The 21,006-nt window shown below is 38.1% G+C and overlaps 1 protein-coding gene across 1 annotated transcript; it reads left to right on the forward strand.

The window, feature by feature from the left end:
• Positions 1-1,992: 1,992 nt before the first annotated feature.
• On the forward strand, positions 1,993-20,435 carry prlra (prolactin receptor a). The gene is made up of 9 exons (XM_042509809.2): positions 1,993-2,171; positions 10,590-10,680; positions 10,853-10,985; positions 12,769-12,938; positions 15,910-16,076; positions 16,581-16,722; positions 17,354-17,450; positions 18,023-18,092; positions 18,212-20,435. Exons 2-9 carry the CDS (start codon positions 10,608-10,610, stop codon positions 19,247-19,249), a joined length of 1,890 nt encoding a protein of 629 aa, XP_042365743.2. The 5' UTR covers positions 1,993-2,171; positions 10,590-10,607; the 3' UTR covers positions 19,250-20,435.
• Positions 20,436-21,006: the final 571 nt, after the last annotated feature.

Here is a 21,006-nt window from a genome sequence, read left to right on the forward strand (position 1 = left end):
ATACATACATGTATATATATATATATATATATATATATATATATATATATATATATATATATATATATATATATATATATATATATATATATATATATGTATATTTGAGTACTTTTAATTTTGATACTTTGACTTGGTAAAGGATGATCTGAATACTTCCTCCAGCACTGTTTGTTAGGGACCATTAAAGTATTATACAGAATATCTAAACAATGTTCTACCAGACCATTTCCATTTTCTCTTTTTTTTTTTTAAATGACTGCTCTTCACATGATTTACCCTATTGATCCTTTAGATCCTAAAGATCCTTTTAAGAAATCTCTCTTTTTAGTTCTGTATTGACATTTATTCACCTTTGTGAAGTTCAGACTGCTGAAACATTTTACAGCTTAAAACTTCTATGTTTGCAGTTTCTTTTATGTTTTATCACAGGTGCCATGCACATGTTAAGACATGCTTACTTGTTTATTCCTGTACAGGGCAGAGACAGCTTCTAAGAAAAATATGAACTCATTATTATTATTATTTTAATCTGTTTTCTATTTAGACAGAGATACACATAGAGGTGCACAGTCTTATGGTAAGAGTTACAATCTGTCTTTCAGCAGTTTTGTTTCTCCATGTGCATTTCCCTTTTAGAGAATAAAAACCACAAAATTAAGTGTATCAGTCCTTTTCATATTTAGCTCATATACAGTATAAAACATTTGCAGTGAAAATGATATAATTTACACAGACATTAATGTAAGAGAAAGTGAGTCAAGCACAGAATATGGGAGGGTGAGGTCAGGGAGAGAGCGATGTTAAATACTGGGATACCTTACTATTTACAGCTCCCAGTAAGAGGAACCAGTAAGAGGACAGATGCTGTTTTATGTTCTGATTGTCACAATATGTTCTACAATATTTGTTCATAGAGTGAGTGGACAATACATGCTGACCTAGCAGCGTGTGTTGTCCTGAGAAGTGACTATAAACCAGGATACCAGAAAGGGTTTGGGTTTTTTTAATACAGAAAATAAATATATTTATAGCAAGAGCACAGAGTAACATTGTACCACAGGAGAAGACTTTTAAGAGTGCACCAGTAATTTTAGGCTGAATATCAAAACATCCCTGATAGCATGACATATTATGAAACCAAAGTAGATTTCTGTGGAGCAGAAATAAGTCTCATCCTTTTTAGTTAGGAGGAAATCATGTAATAAAATGCCTTACACACACTCAAATAGACATACAGAAAAGGAGTATAAAATATTTGGCAGACACAACACCAGTGGCAGAATGTAATGATGTATTTACTAAAGTACTGTACTTAAGTACAAATTTGAGGTACTTGTACTACACACCTTTATACTTTTGCTTCACTACTTTGAGTGAATTATTGTACTTTTTACATTTACATGACAGCATTAGTTACTATTAACTAATAATTCATATTTTTACGCAAGAAGAGGTTATAAAATATTATGTTTTGCTATAAATTAAACTACTAGAGTTTATAAAATCCAGCTGAAAGGATTATTAGCCAATGGAGAGAAAATTAATTGATAACTATTTTGATAAATATTTCAGGATATAACCATATATGTATTTTTTTGTAATAATTTTGATTTTTGGGGGGCTTTTTTTCCAGATTTTTCTGCATTGGATAACTTTTACCACTAACAGACCTACTTAAGGTACTTTTTCGTGATTATACTTACTTTTGCATAAGTAAGTAACACTTTCAATGCCGGACTTGAACTTCTAACAGAGTACAGTAGTTGTAAGAAGTTACTCTGCCTGAATAAATTTTGTATTAAACAACTTTTGAGCTCCAGATTCTCAAGTTTGTTTCAATCGTTTTGTCTTTGAGGAGCTTGATGTCATCAGGTCTGTTTTCTAGCTCCCTCCTCAGTACCCAGAGACCCAGCGTTTGGGCGGGGTTTACGGGAGAGACTTGTCTCCTCTGTCCCGCCCTCCTCAGGCTCACAGAGACTCACAGAGAGAGGACAGCTATTTCCTCGCTGGCGGGACGGCTGAGCGCCCGGTAATGCATGTGTCCTTGTCTGCTGTCTTCCCGGTAAAGCAGTTATACAAGTCGGTAAGTCCGTTCTTCTTGGAGCCGGTAGAGGAGTCAGCACGGAGGACTCACCGAGGGACAAACTAAAAACTCCTGTCATCTGCTGGTAAGAAGTAAAACGCACTTCACAGCACAGATTGTATCATCAGGACAAGTCTGAATGGACACACAGTTTACTGCACTACAGACCGCCACACGGTCTCCCATTACAGCACTTTAGGTTCAAAAGTGTTCATTATTATTGTAAGCTTAAGGAACATAATGTCAGTAATTTCTTGCCTATTGCTTGTAGATAGATATGACAATGTATGTAATTATAGCAAAAAATTGCTAAAAAAAAAAAAAAAGTAAGAGAGAAGATGCTTATTGTGAAAATAATTTCATATAATGCTACTTTATACTTCTACCCCATTACATTTTGAAGACAAATATTGTACTTTTATTTCCTATATATTTATCATAAAAGCTTTGGTTACCAGTTACATTGCAGATTCAGATTATTAATACAAAATAAGTATAGAAATAAGTATAATGTATGTTTATGTGTTAGCAACCCAGTAGTATATAAAGTTATTAAAATAAGCACCACCTTTACCAGCCATGACATCAAAGTGATAAACACCTTCATGCATCAATTTTACGCCAACAATATAGTATATTTTATTTTGAAATGGTCCATTCTGTAAAATGAGTGCTTTTGGTACTTTAAGTATATTTTGATACTTTGGCTCTTTAATGAGAATGCAGTACTTTTGCTCCTAAAAGAGTATTTCTACACTATTTTTACTCAAGTAAAAGATTTTAATACTTCTTCCACAAATAGTAGGTGGATGCAGATCTGTGAAAGTGAAGGCCGGTTTTCAGGTCAAGGGATTTTGCCCGCAGCCAAATTAAATCAATATCAAACTTGCACCTATTAACATGTCCAATTGTCCTACTGACAACGCATATAATGATCTAGGAGGAAAAATTATTGTCATGATTATTCACAATTTACAACAATTTAATTCATGAATCAGTAAACACATCAGTGTTTGTTGTTTTCCTCTGGATGAGGACATATCCCCTTGTTGACTGGCAGGTTATTTCCTCTCACGTAGGAAGAGGATGACGCTGGGGTCAGGGTGTCAGCAGTGTAATTGGATTTCCATGTTCATGATTGGGTCCTCCTCTGGTTAGGGAGAGGTTAAAAAGGCCATCGGCCATTATAGCACCAAGCTGATTAACTCAATACTGGATTACAATTTGAGGTGCCTGCAGCTTCCTGACTCTTTCCACTGTTAGTCCTGCACCAGGGCTTTACAAAGTCAGTGTTGCATGCTAACTGCAGCTGTAAATACTGGGCCATGCATCCTGACTGAAGCATGGAATTGATTTAGGACTAATTTTAAAGCAGTGCATTGTTTGTGCCCACTACTTTGAAAGGCTTCCTCATCAATAATAATGAGTTATTCTAATTTAAAGGCGGCATTTTTGAAAAGGGCATATACATTTTATCAGATCAGAAAGGCAGGGCTGACTTTGGCCTTTTCTTACTCTGAAAACTCAAAGTATGGCTGCAACTAACAGTTGTTTTCATTGTCTGTTAACCTGTTGACCTCTTGATGACTCAGTTCAGTGTTTGGTCTTTAAAATGTCAGAAAATGGTGGAAAAATGTCTACCAGTGTTTCCCAAAACCTAATATGCTGTCCTCAAAGTTTTTGTTTTGTCCACAACCCCAAAAAATCAGTATACTGTCATAGAGGAGTAAAGCAACCAGAAAATATTCACATTTATGAAGCTGGAATCAGAAAAAAGTGCCAGTTTTTCTTCAAAGAACATAACCCAAAGTGATTAATCGATCTTCAGATTAGTTTGCGATTCATTTGTAATAGCTGACAACAAAAAGTTGACATACTTCACTTAAGTATTTTCACAGCATGTAACTTTATACTTCTGCTCTGTTACATTTTGGAGATAAATATTTTACTTTTAAGTCCTCTATATTTATTGTAAAGCTTTAGTTACTTTCCAGATTCAGGTTATTAATACAAAATATAAACAAATAAAATAATGTATTATAAGTGTATTATTATGTATTAAGCTACCAAGCAGTATGCAAAGTAATTAAAATGAGCTTAAAAGTGATGAACACATTAATGCATGTAAAATTACAGCCATAGAGGAGTAAAGTGGCCAGAAACTCACATTCAAGGAGCTGGAATCTGAAATTATTTAAATATGGTACTTTTAAGTCTTCTATATCTATTTTAAGCTTTATTCCTAGTTACTTTGCAGGTAAGTTTAATCAATTGATCATTGCAGCTCAACAACAAACACACGTGTAATATAACATAAAGTGTATGACATGCTTTGTTAGCTGGAACAGAATCAGCAGTAAGAACCTACATTTATAATGTAGTGTTGTGAGCTGTTGCTGTGACAGTTAAGCAACAAAAGAAGTATTTATCCTTCCCCGTCACATATACATGCAGCCCAGCTATCTCTCTCAATGTTAACACTTGACAAACGGCAAAACAGAAGGAGGTGAGTTGGGATATTATCACTCCCATCATCAGAAAAGCACATTCCTGCAGCTGCAATTATATCCTGGCAGAGCCACCTATTCATCTATTATATCCTTCACACCTCAGCGGTGTCAGTTTGAATCACATGTGAGAATTATTTCACCTCTACAAACATGCACCAGGCTGATGCATTAGTCGCTTACAGTAAATACAGGTATCCTTGTGGGATTGTTATCCCTGCAAGTAGCAAAGTCTGTATTTTCTGCTGTCCTTGAAGCCTTTTTTTCTGCTGCTTGAGTTCTTCAGAAATGCAGAATATAGGTTGGCAGAGACAATGAAAGTACAATTCCACAGGCTACACATTCACAACAACAACGAAGTAACAGTGTAGTAGGAATAGTGCTGAAATAAGTGACGCGATTTGTGTTTTTTATGGTTTACTGTACAGTGTGTACTAGGGTCGACCGATATTGGTTTTCCGGGTAGATACCGATTATAAATAGTTAATGAGACCGATAATGGATTTACATTTACAAGAAAAATGAAAATCTTTGTCAATATTTAGAATTTTGGAATGAAACAAAACTAACCAAGACAAAACATTGTTTAAATGCCTTCAGCAAATGTCTTATCAGAGAACTTTGAACATCAAATGCAGCAAGTTCCCAGAAACTTTTTTTATAAAGTCAAATGAAAAAAAAAAATAAATAAAAATAGTTCCCTCAGTTAAAAGTTCCTCCCATACTGACACTTTCTTTGTACCTTTTAATTAATTCATTTTATCATTAAATGAAATGCCAATATAGATAATAGTCAAAATGCCAAATATCGGCCTGAATACTCTGTCAGGCCAATATTTTGTAGTATGTACCAATAGTTGAGAGTAAAAGGTGTCATGACAACTTTATTCTTGTGATGAATGTACTCAGTGGCTGATTATTCATGAATGCAGACACATGAACATGGCTGTTTGTGTGTTAGTAAGCACCACCATGCTTGTGTTTTTGTATTCTGAATGCGTGTCACATTGTTGTACTTGGATGACAATTTCTCTGACGTGAAACTGTATTTTACTGAGAAAAAGATGGAGAATTATGTCTGTCAGAATGTCAAAATGTACCTGGACATACATACTGATCGGCATTAAACTGAGATCTTATGTCGTTATCTTTTTACTCCCAGCTTGTGTTAGTACACAGTATCCACCAGTAGTTTGGCTAAAAGTTTGTCCTGTTTGTCCTGAAAGCCATGGGGTTATTACAGTAAAGTGTTCATCACCTTGCCTTGAAATTTACTCTTAAAGTTCAGCTCAAAGTTCAGTATCTTGTTTTGCGTTGCTCTCTGCCATTGAATGCCTGTATTGGTAAAAAAAAAGTTCCTAGAAAGGTGTCTTTGTTGATGATTACAATACCGGGAAATGTTTAGCCAGCAGCAATCTATTGGGTCACTGTTTTGATAAGGAAGCTGTTCTACATGTTCCTTTAATTCATGGCCAAATGTACAGATTGTATTTTACACTATCTGTATTTTCTGCTAAGAGGGCAGATGAGTAAGTGTTGTTTGAGGAATTGCCGCATTAATGTCATTCCAAGCCTACTTATCTGCTCTGCAGTCATAGTTTCTGAAAGTCAGAGACACTGTCAGTGTTTCCTTGTCAAACTACGGAAGCTTTCATGTATGATAGTGGCTACAGTGAAATGCTTATGCCCTCAACAAAGGGTGTGGTTATTATCCACCTTTAAATAACAACTATCTTAGCTTATTTTATTTTCACTGCATATGAAAAGTTAAGTCAATATTAGAACGGAAATAAGTAAATCTTTGAGTATTACTGCTCTGAGAAACAGGGCCTCTATATAGTTCTGCTTCTGTGGTGCTCAGCTGTGTCAATGGTGCTTGAGAAAGAAACAGTTGTACACATAGACTGTACTGCATAAAGATAATAGCTGTAGATACCATGACATCACTCACTGGTTAGTGGACTCCTGTTTTGAGGCCTCAAAACAGGAGTCAAAAACAATGGAAAGATATGACTCAGAACTGCTACCAGCAGACAGCCTGTCACTCAAAGCTGCTAATTATGCGCAACTTTAAGCTTTAATAAAATGTAAATGGGTGAGTTATATAAAAATTAACCCCATACGGGTGACATGAATGCTGATATTAGTAATAGAGATCAGCGCTGTTTTTTGTTTTAAAAGTTAGACATTTTAACATCTATGGGGACTGACTCGCTTTTGGAGCCAGCCTCACGCTGCCATTCAACAACTGCAGTTTTTGGCCCCGTAGCAATGGCTTCAGTTTTCAACCCCAGAGGTTGTCTCCTGGTCACAACCATTCCCTGAGGGGGATCATCTTGCTCTACTGCTTACATTTTTACCTGTTATGTCGTTTGATGTCATTTTATCTATTTGAAATCGAGAGGCAGCTGACAAACACTAATCATATGTGGTCCATTAATGAGTCTAAATATAGGTGTTAGCCTCACAATGACTTGATGACTAATTTTTGAGTTTTTGCATTTTGCATAAGAATTTGTAGAACATGTGGCTACACTTCTATTTGTCTGCAGTATAGCTTGTGCTCAGTTTAAATACCTGAGGTATAATTACCTATAATATTGCTCTCTTCTCTATAGTTTACTCAAGTGCATACCTGTAATCTTAGCTGTATTTTACATAAGGTCATGTGAAGCTTTGTACAACTATGGAGCAGTAGATCAGGAAGGAAGCAGTTAAAAATGAGTGGGCTTTCTATGAAGACCATAAATGGGGCTGTGCGATATGTAGAAAATCTAATTTTACATTTTTTTTCTTTAACCAAATATCTCTATATCCATATCGGAAGAACATTGTAGGGTTGACTATTGGTGCTTTCACAAATTATTTGAACAATGACATTTTTAATAAATAATCATCAGTAATGGTTAAATAAGTAGAGGCAAATAATAGAACAGCTAGAACAGTCTGGTGAGTTCAGAAAATTCAGTCACTTTACTGTAATGCAGCCTTTAAAAACAGAAAAAAATAATGCAGTGTTATAATTTCCTAAATCTAAGATGATATCCAGTCTCATATCACAATATTAATGTAATATTTATATGTTGCCCAGCCCTAATGTTTAGAGATATACAATATAATCAACAAACAAAGTAGGGGCCCCTAAGGTAAAACTAAATGAAAAGTCCAGACCATTATTGTCTGTAAGGGAAGCGCTCTTCACTGTTGGCCAGCATTTTCCCAGCTTAGCAGCTTATTCAGCTTGGGCTAATGGTTACGTAAGAAGGCTATATGCAGCAGGAGGCTAATCCAGTGCCTTGACGTTAATGCCAATTATCAGATCATGGTGACGTTATTGAAATTAAGGCACCATAAAAAAAGTTTGTAACAGTCACTCACTTTTTCTACCACTTTTAAAATTAGTCTTCACATTTAATAACACAACATAGATACAAAAATCAGGAAAACATTATTTTGCACATGTCCACTTGTCGTTTAGAGTAAAATTTAGAGTAATGGCAAATACAGAATACAAACAGTACTACAACCTCACAGCTGTTCGAACCTTAGGTCCTCGTAGAGCAAACTTTATCTTGTCTTGCTTTAAATATTGTGAGGCACTTCTGACCACGTAAGGGAAGGGGGAAAATCTTTAAGATATCAAGGAAGTGTAACAGCCTTAAATCAAACCTCTTGTGCCAGACTACTGTGTATTATGACTGCAGGACAGTTGCGAGCATATAGTACAGGTGCAGCTTGGAAATATACACTAGAAAATCTCTAACAAAATATACAGTATATATATTTACATTAAAAATGTTATTGTTCATGATTTAACAATCGTTAAATCACATTCAATACAGCGTCGGACATAACACATTTGGCACCCAAGAAAAAGCTTCCTCTGCTGCTATTTAAGGAATGTACAAACAGCGTCCCAGTGGTCTTCCAGGTCCTTATTGGAGTCTTCTTTAATCAATAGTCTTTGACTTGAAGCTTCTGTTTGCATGTGCATGTTTTGTATTTCATGTTCTGGTGTTCAAGTTTGTTTTTGGCAAAAACAAACTTTTTTTTTTTTCTTTTTTGAGAGCCTAATGCTTTGTGTTTTAGAGAGGAGTGATTTCCATTCTGAGATTAGATAGGATTTTTTTGTAATAGTTGGACTTGTTTTTCCAGCCAGTGCGACACAGAGACATACAGATATCAACAGAACACTGAATCTTTATGTATGCATTAATCCCAGCTCACAATCAGAGTCCTGTATCTGTGATCAGATGGTAGAAATGTGAGGTGTTGATTAGGGTGGTGATCAGTGTCATTTTTAAATGTGATGTCTCCGAGGTTCAGATTTGATAGAGTGGGTGAGGGAAAGTAGGTGATTTTTGAGGCAGTATGACTGATGAGTCCATACTCAAGCTTTTTCGTGGCCTTGATGGAGTGAAGCAAGTCAAGAGGTCTCACCATTCAATATGTCAAACTGACAGTAGCAATTTTTCCATCAGTAATCAAGAGAAAAGGAGAGAGCATGAGGGATGCTTTCTGCTAACTTTCACTAATGCATCCACATCAGTTCTCCCATCTCTTTTCCCTCTATATCATCTGCCCTTCCTCCCTTCCCTGCACTCCCAGTGGGTTCAGTAATAACTCAAACATCTGCGCATGGCTGGGGAATCGCAGATTTCCAAGTCATGCGAATGGGCAAACCAGTGTGTGCGTGTGTGTGTGTGTGTGTTTGTGTGTGTTTGTGTGTCGCTGAGGCAAAAGCCTGACCTTAGGTTATGTAATCAGTTACGCTGCATGTGCCAGCTGGTAGAGGTAGGCAGAAACAGAGATGTTTTTTAATCCTTAGTGAGAACACATACATTCACTGTAGAAGCTTTTCTTTCAGTCCATCATATCTACTGTTCTGCAGTTAGATTTTGTGTCACTTCAATATAATTATGGTGTCTGTTTATGACGTGGATGTTCTGTTAGTTAAGTAGAATGACAGGATTCAATAATGTTAGCAAACAAATTGCATTTTAATCATATTCTATGTCACTGTTGAAATGTTTTCTAAGTATAAATGACCTCAGCAGTAATTTAACCAGCCTTTCACTTCATTTCATCATGTTTTTTTTCCTCTACTAATTCTAAACAGTTCACTTGTGGATGACAACCTTTTACTTATTTTCTTTCCTATTATGTCCTCAGCAGTTTTAAAGTAATTGTCGTATTGCATTTATGACTTTACTTTCAAGCAGGGTGTATGACAATAAGGGGTGTAAGAAAATATTGATACACTTGAGTATCGCGATATGTTTCATGATACTGTATCGATTTTCAAAAATGCTGCATCAAATTTTAACAGTTTACATGGAAAGATTTGTTGCCGTGGTTCATTTTGTGTTTTATTCTTACCCCTGCTAGATAGCACCTTTTGTAAGCTCTCTTCAGCCATTTGAATCTTTCCCTCAACATAACAACATATTGCAAGCATGTTATAGGAACTCTGATAGATATAATTACAGATTCTACTGTTCTGATTGCATAAAAAAACCTTTTTTACTCAAATTTATGCCTAGTGTGTTATTCAACTATGACATTGTTTACAATGTACCACCCTGCTTACAGTATCACAATATAGGGCAATTAGGGTCGCAGCAATATACAGGTTTTAAGGTATACTGTGGTATGAATATTGACATGTTATCATGCCATGTATAAGGTGATTATCTACAGTATTGGAAAAAAAAATGTAACCGGACGGAGAAGCTACCGTGAAAAACTCTTACTGTTGCAACTCTAATCGTAATATGTTGAATTGTGACCCCTGTTTCGGTATGCATGTCGTATTGCCAAATTCTTGGAAACATACAGCTTTAGTGACAATAGGAAAGCATCTTGTTGTCTTTAGTCATGCAAGCATGTTATAAGTTAAAACAAGGTGTGTAGTTCTTCTATTGTGGCGGAAAGCATCAAGCAGGTCAGACAGTTTCCCCATACTCAGCTGTCTTTGTTTTTTTTTCATCCAACAGCCAAGGTTTTGTGGTGCCATGATGAAGAAAGTTGTGGAAGCAATCCTGCTGTTGTTGCTGCTGTTTTTCACCGCGCATGCAAAGGGAAAACGTGAGTTTTTGGATGTAACTGTGACTTCATATTCGACAGACATTGATCTGTGGATAGTTTAGTGATATATTACACATCTCGCACTCTCTATTTTTGGAGTTACACAATACACACCTTTTAGTATGTAATCTAGTATTTGCTTTTGCTTTCTCTTTCTCCTGTCTGTCTTTAGGCTATAGCCCGCCAGGGAAGCCTGCACTGACAAGATGTCGTTCTCCCGAAAAAGAGACCTTCACCTGCTGGTGGGAGCCGGGCTCTGATGGGGGACTGCCCACAACCCATGCCCTGTACTATCGCAAAGAAAGGTGAGAGGTGTCCAGTTTCCTGCAGTGACACACTTCATTTATTTTGTTTAATGTTGATTGTCGTGGACAGTGAGAAACAAAAAAGTGACAAGGATGGATTGTTCATCATCAAATGTGTTGGAGATATCGGTCGAAAAGATGTCTGTCTTCTCTTCAGTATAACTGAACTAGATGGCACTCGGCTCATGGTGCTCAAAAAAGTACACTTGAAAAAAGCAGCAATGTCTCTTTCCAGAAATCAAGACCCAGTTAGTCTACAACAACTACACTCGCCAACTGTATTACTGTGCAGAAGGAAGCGTGCCTCTACTGCAAGCTCACCTAGCACCACTGAGCTAGCAAACCTTACAGCTCAGCTGAGGGGGACACCATTAATGTTTACATTTCACGCTGTCATGAGCTCGAGCCTCTCACCAGTCAGTAGATGCAACCTTCCTTCTGCATAGTGATGTGGTTTGCGGATGTAGTTCAGTAGAAAGAAAATGGTTCCTATTCGAAACTGCTCCCAACAAGGTCTATGGATTATTTTGAGAAACCGGGTATTGATTTCTGGAAAGAGATATGGCTGTTGAGTTTATCAAATTTCTTTTTTGCGTTTTGAGCACTACAAGCCAAGTGAAATAAAGTTCCATTATAATGGAGAAAAGGCAGACATCTCTCATATGTCCGTTATCTCCAACACTCTGCAACTCACACCAAAACACTACAGGTAAGAGAAAAAAATATATTTTTGATTTTGGGTTGAATTGTCCCTTTAAAGTCATTTACTCAGTTGGAGCAAAAACTATTGGACATCTTAACATTCTCAAGGTCGGCACAGATGTCAGTGAGCTGCCTACCTGAAGGTTCAGCACGCTGAGGGCACCAGACGGGTGTAAGAGGATAAAGATTGCAGAGAGTTATGTAGTGCTGGCTGTGCCAGCGGCTATGGGTTTTAAAATTGTGCAACCTTGATAAGGAACAGTTGCAGAGAAGGAGAGGAGGAGCCTAGGAAGGTTTGTGTTCAGCCACAAATCTTCTTTCAGTCAAGGTTACTTGTAGTCAATGATACTTATGGCGGAGGTTCACATTTTGGAGAATGAAGGTATGGTTTGCAGAGCAGAAACAAAATCGTGACATAGTGTGTCGAAACAAAGAGGGGGATGTGGATAGTGATGTTAAAGGCATACTTTGACAGTTTGGGAAATATGCTTATATTACATATCCTCTAATAAAACAATAAAATTCATGTTTTAAAGGAGTAATTCAGCATTCTTGGGAAATATGCTCATTAACTTTGAGCATATTTAACAAACACATTAAACCCAAGTGTTAGTGACGCTGGCAAAGTGCATACGCATCACGTCAGCTGAATTATTTTTGACGTCTTCTTGAAAAGAAAACATCCGAGAGGTGAGACGAACCCATAAAAGGAAAGATGGTTGTTTAGGAGCTCCTGACAGCGGCCTGAAACAGAAGATGCAAACCCAAGTTTATACCACGTGCAGGCTTAACAAGACAGCGTAATATGATTGCCGATAATTAAAATTAAGTAAAAACGAGAGAAATTACCGAGGTATCACTGTATTTTGTATTCTGAGGAAATGGCTCAGAGCATTTTCTTCAATTTATGTCTGGAATACACAAAAACATTGTCTTTCCCTCACATGTACACACACAAACACACACACACAGTTTCAGTAACTGTAGCATGAAGAATGCATGATGTTCTTCATAAATGTAACAGTGCAGCACAGTACAGTACATGATGTGATGACATGCTGTTCCCCTGCCTCTCTTGCAGCTCCGACACAGTGTACGAGTGTCCCGACTACCACACAGCCGGAGAGAACTCCTGTTTCTTTAACAAGAACAACACGTCCATCTGGGTCAACTACAACATCACCGTGGTGGCCACCAACACACTGGGCAGCTCCTTCTCCGACCCCGTTGATGTAGATGTGGTGTACATTGGTAAGAGAATGTGCTACATCACTTGTTTTTTTTTTTTTGTTTTGTTTTTTTTTGTGGTGTTCGAAACATAATTTCCCCATGAGGATTAAAAAAGTGTATTTTAACTCACAGTCACACAGCTGCTCAGGGGCACACTGTGTTAAACTAGGTCTGATGCTTTCTGAGCGTAATCACCCTCGCTCCAGCTGTAACTGCACACTAAAGCATTTTAAAGCAGTTGAATGAATAAACGGTACACGACATTCATGGTATTCTTTCTGTTGTCAATGAATCCCTGTGCAATCACGTGAGCTAGCTAATGCTTAATCACTGTGCTGCGTTTATCTATAACATTTACGTACTGTTGAAACACATTGGCTAGTTAGCGGTATTATTATAGTGTAAGTAAGTAAGTGTAAGGAAATTCTTGTGAGTCACAATTGATTATTTTTTAAGTTTTTGGAGCAAGAGACTCAACAAAACGAAACGAAACTTACGGCTAAAGTGCAGTTGGTAAGGCTAACGTACACAGCCATGCTAAAAATGATAACTGACCTAGCAGCTACAGGCAAATGAGAGAAGACCCAAAAATATTCACAGAATTATATCAATTACAACTGAATTTTATACAGTAGGAGAGTCCTGATCCGTGTATTTTTATGCTAAGGGATCCTTGGCTTGAAAAACCCTGAAGACTTCTGGTCTAGTATGTAATAAAGTGGTGAAGTAATGAGAAGCTAAAACGCTAAAATGCGGAAGTTCGTTAGCCTTTTAACACTTCCAACTCCTTCTGCTTAAAGTCTCTGGGTTTTTTGAACGGGTTTTCGGTAAAATACCTTAAATAAGGTCTGTGGTTAACACAGGCTCAAGATATTTAGATGTTTTGTTCTGCAACATAAAATACATCTGCTTAAACACGAATTTTGAACTTTTACGGTTTTACTTACTATCAAGTGGCTAAATGGGACTACAGTGTTTGTCAAGGGACGTTACACGTCATCACACCAGACATAGAAACAGTGTTGGTGACTTTGTTGGGTTGGGGAATGATTGTTTTGACAAAGCTCTGCAAAAAGCTTCTAACATATCCCAATCTACGGTTCTTGTACAACTGAGCTCACGAGAGCCGAGTACATCGAGGGCGGCTGCCGTCTCCTCATCACTCAGAGAGAGCTGCCGGCCCTGCAGATGAATCACGCTTTTACAGCTTACGACCAATCGGAGATCATGATTTTGTACAGTTACAGCAGTGATGTTTTGTTTTTGTTTAAATATTCACTCTTTTTTAGTTTCACACCAAAAAATCCCTCACACGTCTCACTCTGTCTCAGTCAGTCTCACTCGGTCAGTTTCTCGTCCCTCTTCTCCTCTGGCCAAACATAAGCTACAAACCCACGTTTTTGTTTTGCTCTACATTCAGTAGGTCACTAAAAAAGAAAAGAAAAAAGCTAACATCATAGTTATATGGCAACAAAAAAAGTTTGTAAATGCATAAATAATTAGTTTGTAAACTACCTGGTCAGCCTTTTCTATTAATTTAGCCTCTCTCAGAATTTCATTATGCAAGTTAGTTGATTAGCTCATCTAGCTACTTTTGGGAGAGCCAAAAGCTACTTTCCTTACAGCGGAGTTGGAGGCAACACTGCACAGAAACTCATGAAACCCACTTGTCCGCATCTTTACAGAGTCGCACTCAAACTTTTCGATTTATCTGTTTATAACATTTTTTGATTGTGGTTTAACGTGTTTTTACAGTGTTTGTTGTGGTGACGTTTAAGTCGTGCAACCACGATGTAGTTCGTGTATACCCTAACAATAGCTTTTTGCTTCTGGTGATTTCAAATACGCTTATTTTTGGCGATAATCAAAAATCCCATACAAAAAAATCCCATAAGGTTTTTGATGAGGGAACCAATGTGATACTAACTTCCTGGTTGGCATACAAAAATACGTCATCCCTTCACCACTGTATGGAGTGGAATGAATTGTACTAAAAAATATTGGTATCCCAGGCCTAATATCGCTCACTCCTCTGGGCCACAGACCTCCTCTGTTGGCCCATAACTGTTTAAAGCACAAAAAAATGCCAAAAATTGTACCAACATGTTGCCTTATTACAATGAACACAGACACTGTAGTTTATTTTGAGTCAATCCCACATGCATCGTCCTGCTGACGCGAATAGCACCAAATACGTATTAATCCGTGGCTGAAAATAGGCCCCAACAGCTGCACTATTTTCTCCTCCTTAAGTGGCATTTCTACAACAGCTTTTAAATATCTTTGTGACCCATTTGAAAAGTAGAAACAAATTGTGTTGGGGATGAAAGCCACAGACAGCGTAGGGAAATTTTAAGTACTGAGAGATAAACTAACACACTGCTGGTTTGTCATTTGACTTGTTGATGACAAGAAATATGTAGAATAATTTCTTTCATCTGACATCTGATTAAATATAAATATTGGCCAGATACTTTGTATTATGTAATATATGAATATAGTATGAGGTATGGAATTAGTCCCATGCTGTCATGATGCTAAATACAAAAGCATATTGTTTTGTTCATGAAAAATCCTAATGGGAGTGTAGAGACTTGGAGTATCCTTCTTGCCCTTGAGGCGTCTTATCTGAGAGTTCCTCTTCCTCTCCAATAGTTGCACTGACCTGATTTGGTTATCAGTCCAAAGCTTTTTTTGTCGCACTGCACTGTTGACTTTGTGTTTCCAAGAAGATAACTTAAAGCCTAAACATTAACATTTATCTAACCCTCTTAGCTTCAGCTAATATTTGAAAAGTCACTCCTGCATTGACAGTGTTTATCCACTTGTGTGCATTGTTTTATTGTTACCTGGAGAAGGAGACATGGACAAACTCCTCTCCGTGTTACTGTGTTATGAACATTATTATCCGCTTAAATTATTTTTATCTTCCTCCCTCTCACACACAAAACACATCTGCTCTTATTCACATTTTCTCTCTGTCCCTCCTCAGTCAAGCCTAATCCTCCAGAGAAGGTTACAGTGACTGTCATGGAGGATAAGGGCTGGCCCTTCCTGCGGGTGTCATGGGAACCGCCACATAAGGCTGACACCCGCTCCGGTTGGATCACTCTCATCTACGAGCTCCGCGTCAGGTTGGAGGAGGAAAATGACTGGGAGGTACGCAACCTGTGTCCCATCCAAGGGTAGTGGACCTATGAGTAAAATGTTCGATCCTCTTGTTAAAGTTCTTTTTGGTAAATTGAATGTACCTGCACTTGTTGAGCACTCTTATAGTCATTCTCAAGCACTTTCACACTATATGTCACATTCACACACTGGTTGCCAAGGCTACTGTAGGTGCAACCTGCTGCTCAGTTTATAAACATTCATACACAATCACACAGTGATGGCACAGCCATTGGGATTTAGGGTTCAGTATCTTGCCCAAAGATACTTCGACATCTTGACTGGAGGAGCCAAGTATTAAACCGCCAACCTTCCAATTAGTGGGTAACCTACTCCACCTACTGAGCCACAGTGGCCCCAGCCTACAATATTTTCACCATTGGTTGTTTCTGATTATAGATTACAAATATATAGATTTGTAATCTATATATTGGCAGTTAGAGGGACTGACTGGACTGTGCATAACTGTGTCGGTTGCGTGTGTTTTATTTCCAGATCCACCTTGCAGGCCAGCAGAAGATTTTTAACATCTTCAGTCTGCGGTCAGGTGGGAAATACCTTGTGCAGGTGCGCTGTAAACCCGATCATGGCTTTTGGAGTGAATGGAGTTCCACTTCCTACATCAAAGTTCCCGACTGTAAGAAATATCTACCAGTAATTATCTACAGTACACTAGTACACTACACAGTATACGTGTGTGAGTGTGTGTGTGTGTGTGTGTGTGTGTGTGTGTGTGTGTGTGTGTGTGTGTGTGTACTTTTTACAACATGTACGTTTTTTGAGGTATAATGAATTTAATTAAAGGAATAGTGCAAGACTGTGGGAAATACGCTTGTGCGCTTTCTTGCTGACAGTTAGATGATAAAGTTGTTACCACTCTCATAACTGTTAAGTATGAGAATAAAGTTGCAGCCAGGAGATGGTAAGCCTAGTGTGGCTTACTGTAAAGACTGGAAACTGTGTGAATCAACGAGCATGGCTCTGTCCAAGGATTAAAACAAAGCTATTCCCACTGTTTCCACTCTTTCTGCTGTACTGAGCTAAATATATCCTGACTTCCGTCTTAAATTGAATTGACAGATGATCTAATCTGTCAGAAAGAACACAAACAGGCATGTTTCCCAAAATGTGATTTAATCCCTTTGCTAATGATAATGGTATAATTGTAAAGCAGGATGATTATATTATTTAATATCATAACACAGGTAATAAGACAGTACAATGCTGTATGTTGCGTTGAAGCAATCGTTATGTTATGTGTCTTACAGATTTTCATCAAGAGAAGTCAGTATGGATCCTCATTACTGTCTTTTGTGCCTTAATCTTCCTCATCCTCACATGGTTGCTACACATGAACAGTCACAGGTAAGAAAATGGTCATGAATCCCATATGCAAATTGGTTGGTTGAATGACTTTTATTTTAGTATTGTGATATGAATACATGTTAAATGTCATATTGTAGAGGCCCAGAGCAGCTGTAGTTTTCACACTTACCTCAAGATGTCAACTTAATCATTGAGTGAGACTTTACCAACATTAAAATGTGCTCATAGTTATTGTTAATGCACGATATTTAGAAGAGAAAGGTCTGACTACAACTTTATTGTCACTAAATGATCATTTTTTTGTTGCAAGATCAAATTAAAATAAATAAATAAATAAAATGCCTTTATTTTCATTTTATATGTTAAAAAAATTGAAAGTGCCACTTCCAAAACAGTGCTGGTACTAAAAATACAAACCATGACACAAACCAATGAAATACAAAGCACACATACAATAAATAAAGGGCTTACATAACTGCTGCCACTCTGGGCTTTTATAGGCCACATCAAGAGAGAAATTGATTTGTAATATCCTTATCCTTAATATATTTATTGATTTTCATCTGCTGCTCCCATCCCTGACATAGATCTCTTTTTCCCCATGTGTACAGTCTGAAGCATTGTATTCTGCCACCAGTCCCCGGCCCCAAAATCAAAGGTTTTGATAAGCAGCTTCTCAAGGTAAAGCACCAACATATGGAGGAATGATTTTATTTATACCACTGCAAATTATTATTAATCCAACATCTAACCTATTGTGTCGCTGCTTTTTTGTAACAATTTTCTTTTTTTGTGTGTAGAATGGCAAGTCTGACGAGGTCTTCAGTGCGCTGGTGGTGTCTGATTTCCCTCCGACCACATCATCTAACTATGAGGACCTGCTGGTGGAGTACTTGCAGGTGTACATCCCCGACGAGCAGGAACTGATGCACGAGGAAAGCAAAGATCTGCACATCAGTTGCCTCAAATCTGAGATTTCCACATCTGACAGCGACTCCGGACATGGCAGCTGCGACAGCCACATTTTGCTGACGGATAAGTGTGGAGAGGCAAAAGAAGAAGAGACGCAGACAGATCCACAGAGGCGCCAGAGGAGCTGGGAAGAGGAAGCGTTGAGCTCTGCTAATGGAGACATGGTTAGCCCTGACATGACCAGTGGGAGAGTGAAGACCTGGCCCTCTGTGTTTTCTCCACTGCCTCAGTACAATTCGAGCCCACTGGAACAACAGAGCTCACTTGCCAAACAGTACTCCCTCTCTACGTCCTCCTACCTCACCCAGCCCGGCCACAGCACCAAGGAGGCCCTCGGACCGAGCTACTGGGACTTCTGCTCGAGCAACAAGCAAGCTCATCTGCTCCATCCCCAGACGCAGGTCCGCCAGCAACTCCAGGCCCACAGCGATGTCAACATCTCCAGCATTGGTCACAAACAGACACCTGCTGGTCTGCGGTCACCGGCTCTGAGCGCCACAGAGTACGTTGAAGTCCAGAGGGTCAACGAGGAGGATATGGTGCTGCTCCAGCCCATTGTGTCAGGCTGTGGCAGCATGGAAGGCTGCACCCAGATACCCCTGGGGGAGGACTACAGCAAGGTGAAGGGGGTGAACAGTGACAACATGCTGCTGCTGCAGAGAGAAGTGATGGAAGAGGACAGGTGCTCTTGTGCGGACCAGGAGGTGAACGGAGTAACAGGGAACTGCTGCACATCATCTACGCAGAAGTCTGCAGCCTGCATTCACACTGCCACGCCGCTACAAGACGAAACGGTCCTGGCAGTGAATGGTTATGTTGACACTGCCACCATAAGCTCACCACTCACTTGCTCCGGGGCCCTTTAGCCCAACTGGCAGGTCTGGGACATTGTAAGACCTGTTTCAGACTGAGACTGAGACAAAAGACACTTAGCAACTCTTTCAAGAAATCCTTGCGAAGACAATATATTCCTGTCATGATTTTATTTTTCATTTTCTTGTCATGTAAGAGACTTCTTTTCATCTATCACACTGCAGTGACACTCACAAAGAATTTGATTGAAAGATCTAAATAATAATTTTGCTTCAGCTTTATAAAGAATATGATTAATTGTGTAAATAATGTGCTACTACATTATGTCATGATGATTTATTATATGTCTCATAAATATTTTTCTCCGGAGAGGCACACGTTTCATGTCATAAACTTTTTTAATATCGCTCATGAAATATATTAATGTAAACTTGTGTTATGTGAGTATTCGTTAAAATAATTTGTGTAAAATCAAAGCTGCGAAAAGCTCAAACATGAAATGTTTTGTTTCCATTTTTATATGTGTGTATTTTCTCTGCTCTGCAGAACAGTTTATTTTGAAGTCAATAGGGCAGTACTGAGAGGGCTGCATCACCCCCTGCTGGTGAGAGTAAAACACAAATGAAATCTAATTTTAATTTTTTTAAATAATCTCTGATAAAAAAAAAAGTATATCTATATATTTTAACAGTTTTTGTTCAAGAAGTGCATAATCCTGTTGTGGCTCCAGTATTAAAACTCTGGTAAATTTAAAGGATAAACATGATTTCCATGACTACTTGCCTTCACCTCAGCTAAAAGCTGTGTGGAGCAGCCAAGCATGACTGGCCGTAGCAAACTAGTGGCAAAACACCCACAGAGAAATTTACTTTTTTTGTTTTGGAAAAAAGAGACAGCCATAAGTGAACAATAGGCAAAATTTGGGAGCAACACAGGGGACATTTGCCTCTTGTTATTTAGGACATGTGCATTTGTCCCCCACATATTGCTGTCTCCCACTCATTTCTCAACCCCTCTGTGCCAACTACTTTCTGGTTATTACTTTTTTTTTTCTTTTTAATTAAAACTTATACATACAATGTGAGCAGAAACACATCATGAATAGGTTATTCCAAAAACAAATGATGCATTAAAAAATTGTTATTTATCAATTAATTTTTATGGTAGTCACACTGCAGAATGAATTGTGAAAAGACATGATGAGAGATCAAATTCCAAATAAAAGTACATTTTTAAATATTGCTGGATCCAGTTTATTTCGAATGTATTTTGTTCTTAGTGTGTGAGTGTGTGTGTGTCAATAAAACACACACACACAAAATTCAAAAGAATTTTTATTGATCACATTGTGACTGAGTAGCATATACATTTTGCCTTGGTGAGTTGGACTCTGCCCACCCTATTTGTAACTAGTGGGGAAAAATCTTTTAGGACTTTTCAAAAACTGGATTAAAGTTTAAAATGCTTAAAAAATAATCTAGATGTCCTAGCTTTTGTAATTTGGATCCCGAAATGTAATTTGTAATAATTTACACAGAGAGCCCCGGTTCCTTGGAGATGGATTGGATAGTGTTGACTGCTACTAAAATTTAAAAGTATAATTTAAAAAGAGGTAAAACTATTTCCTAAACTATTTCCTTGTGATTCGTGGCGAATACGTGTCTGGTCCGACATATGGACGTTATTTCATAATAAGACATGGGAGTATGTATGTTGTTTACATTTGTCGTCGTTTACGTACGCAGCCTGTGACGTTGCAGAGGGGCCGCTCTGGTGTTATCAATCAGGGGGTCGTTGACTGGACGCTGGC

The sequence above is a fragment of the Plectropomus leopardus genome, chromosome 20 (assembly GCF_026936395.1).
Source record: "Plectropomus leopardus strain MGB_pleo_1.0 chromosome 20, ASM2693639v1, whole genome shotgun sequence".
NCBI classification, from domain to species: Eukaryota; Metazoa; Chordata; class Actinopteri; order Perciformes; family Serranidae; genus Plectropomus; species Plectropomus leopardus.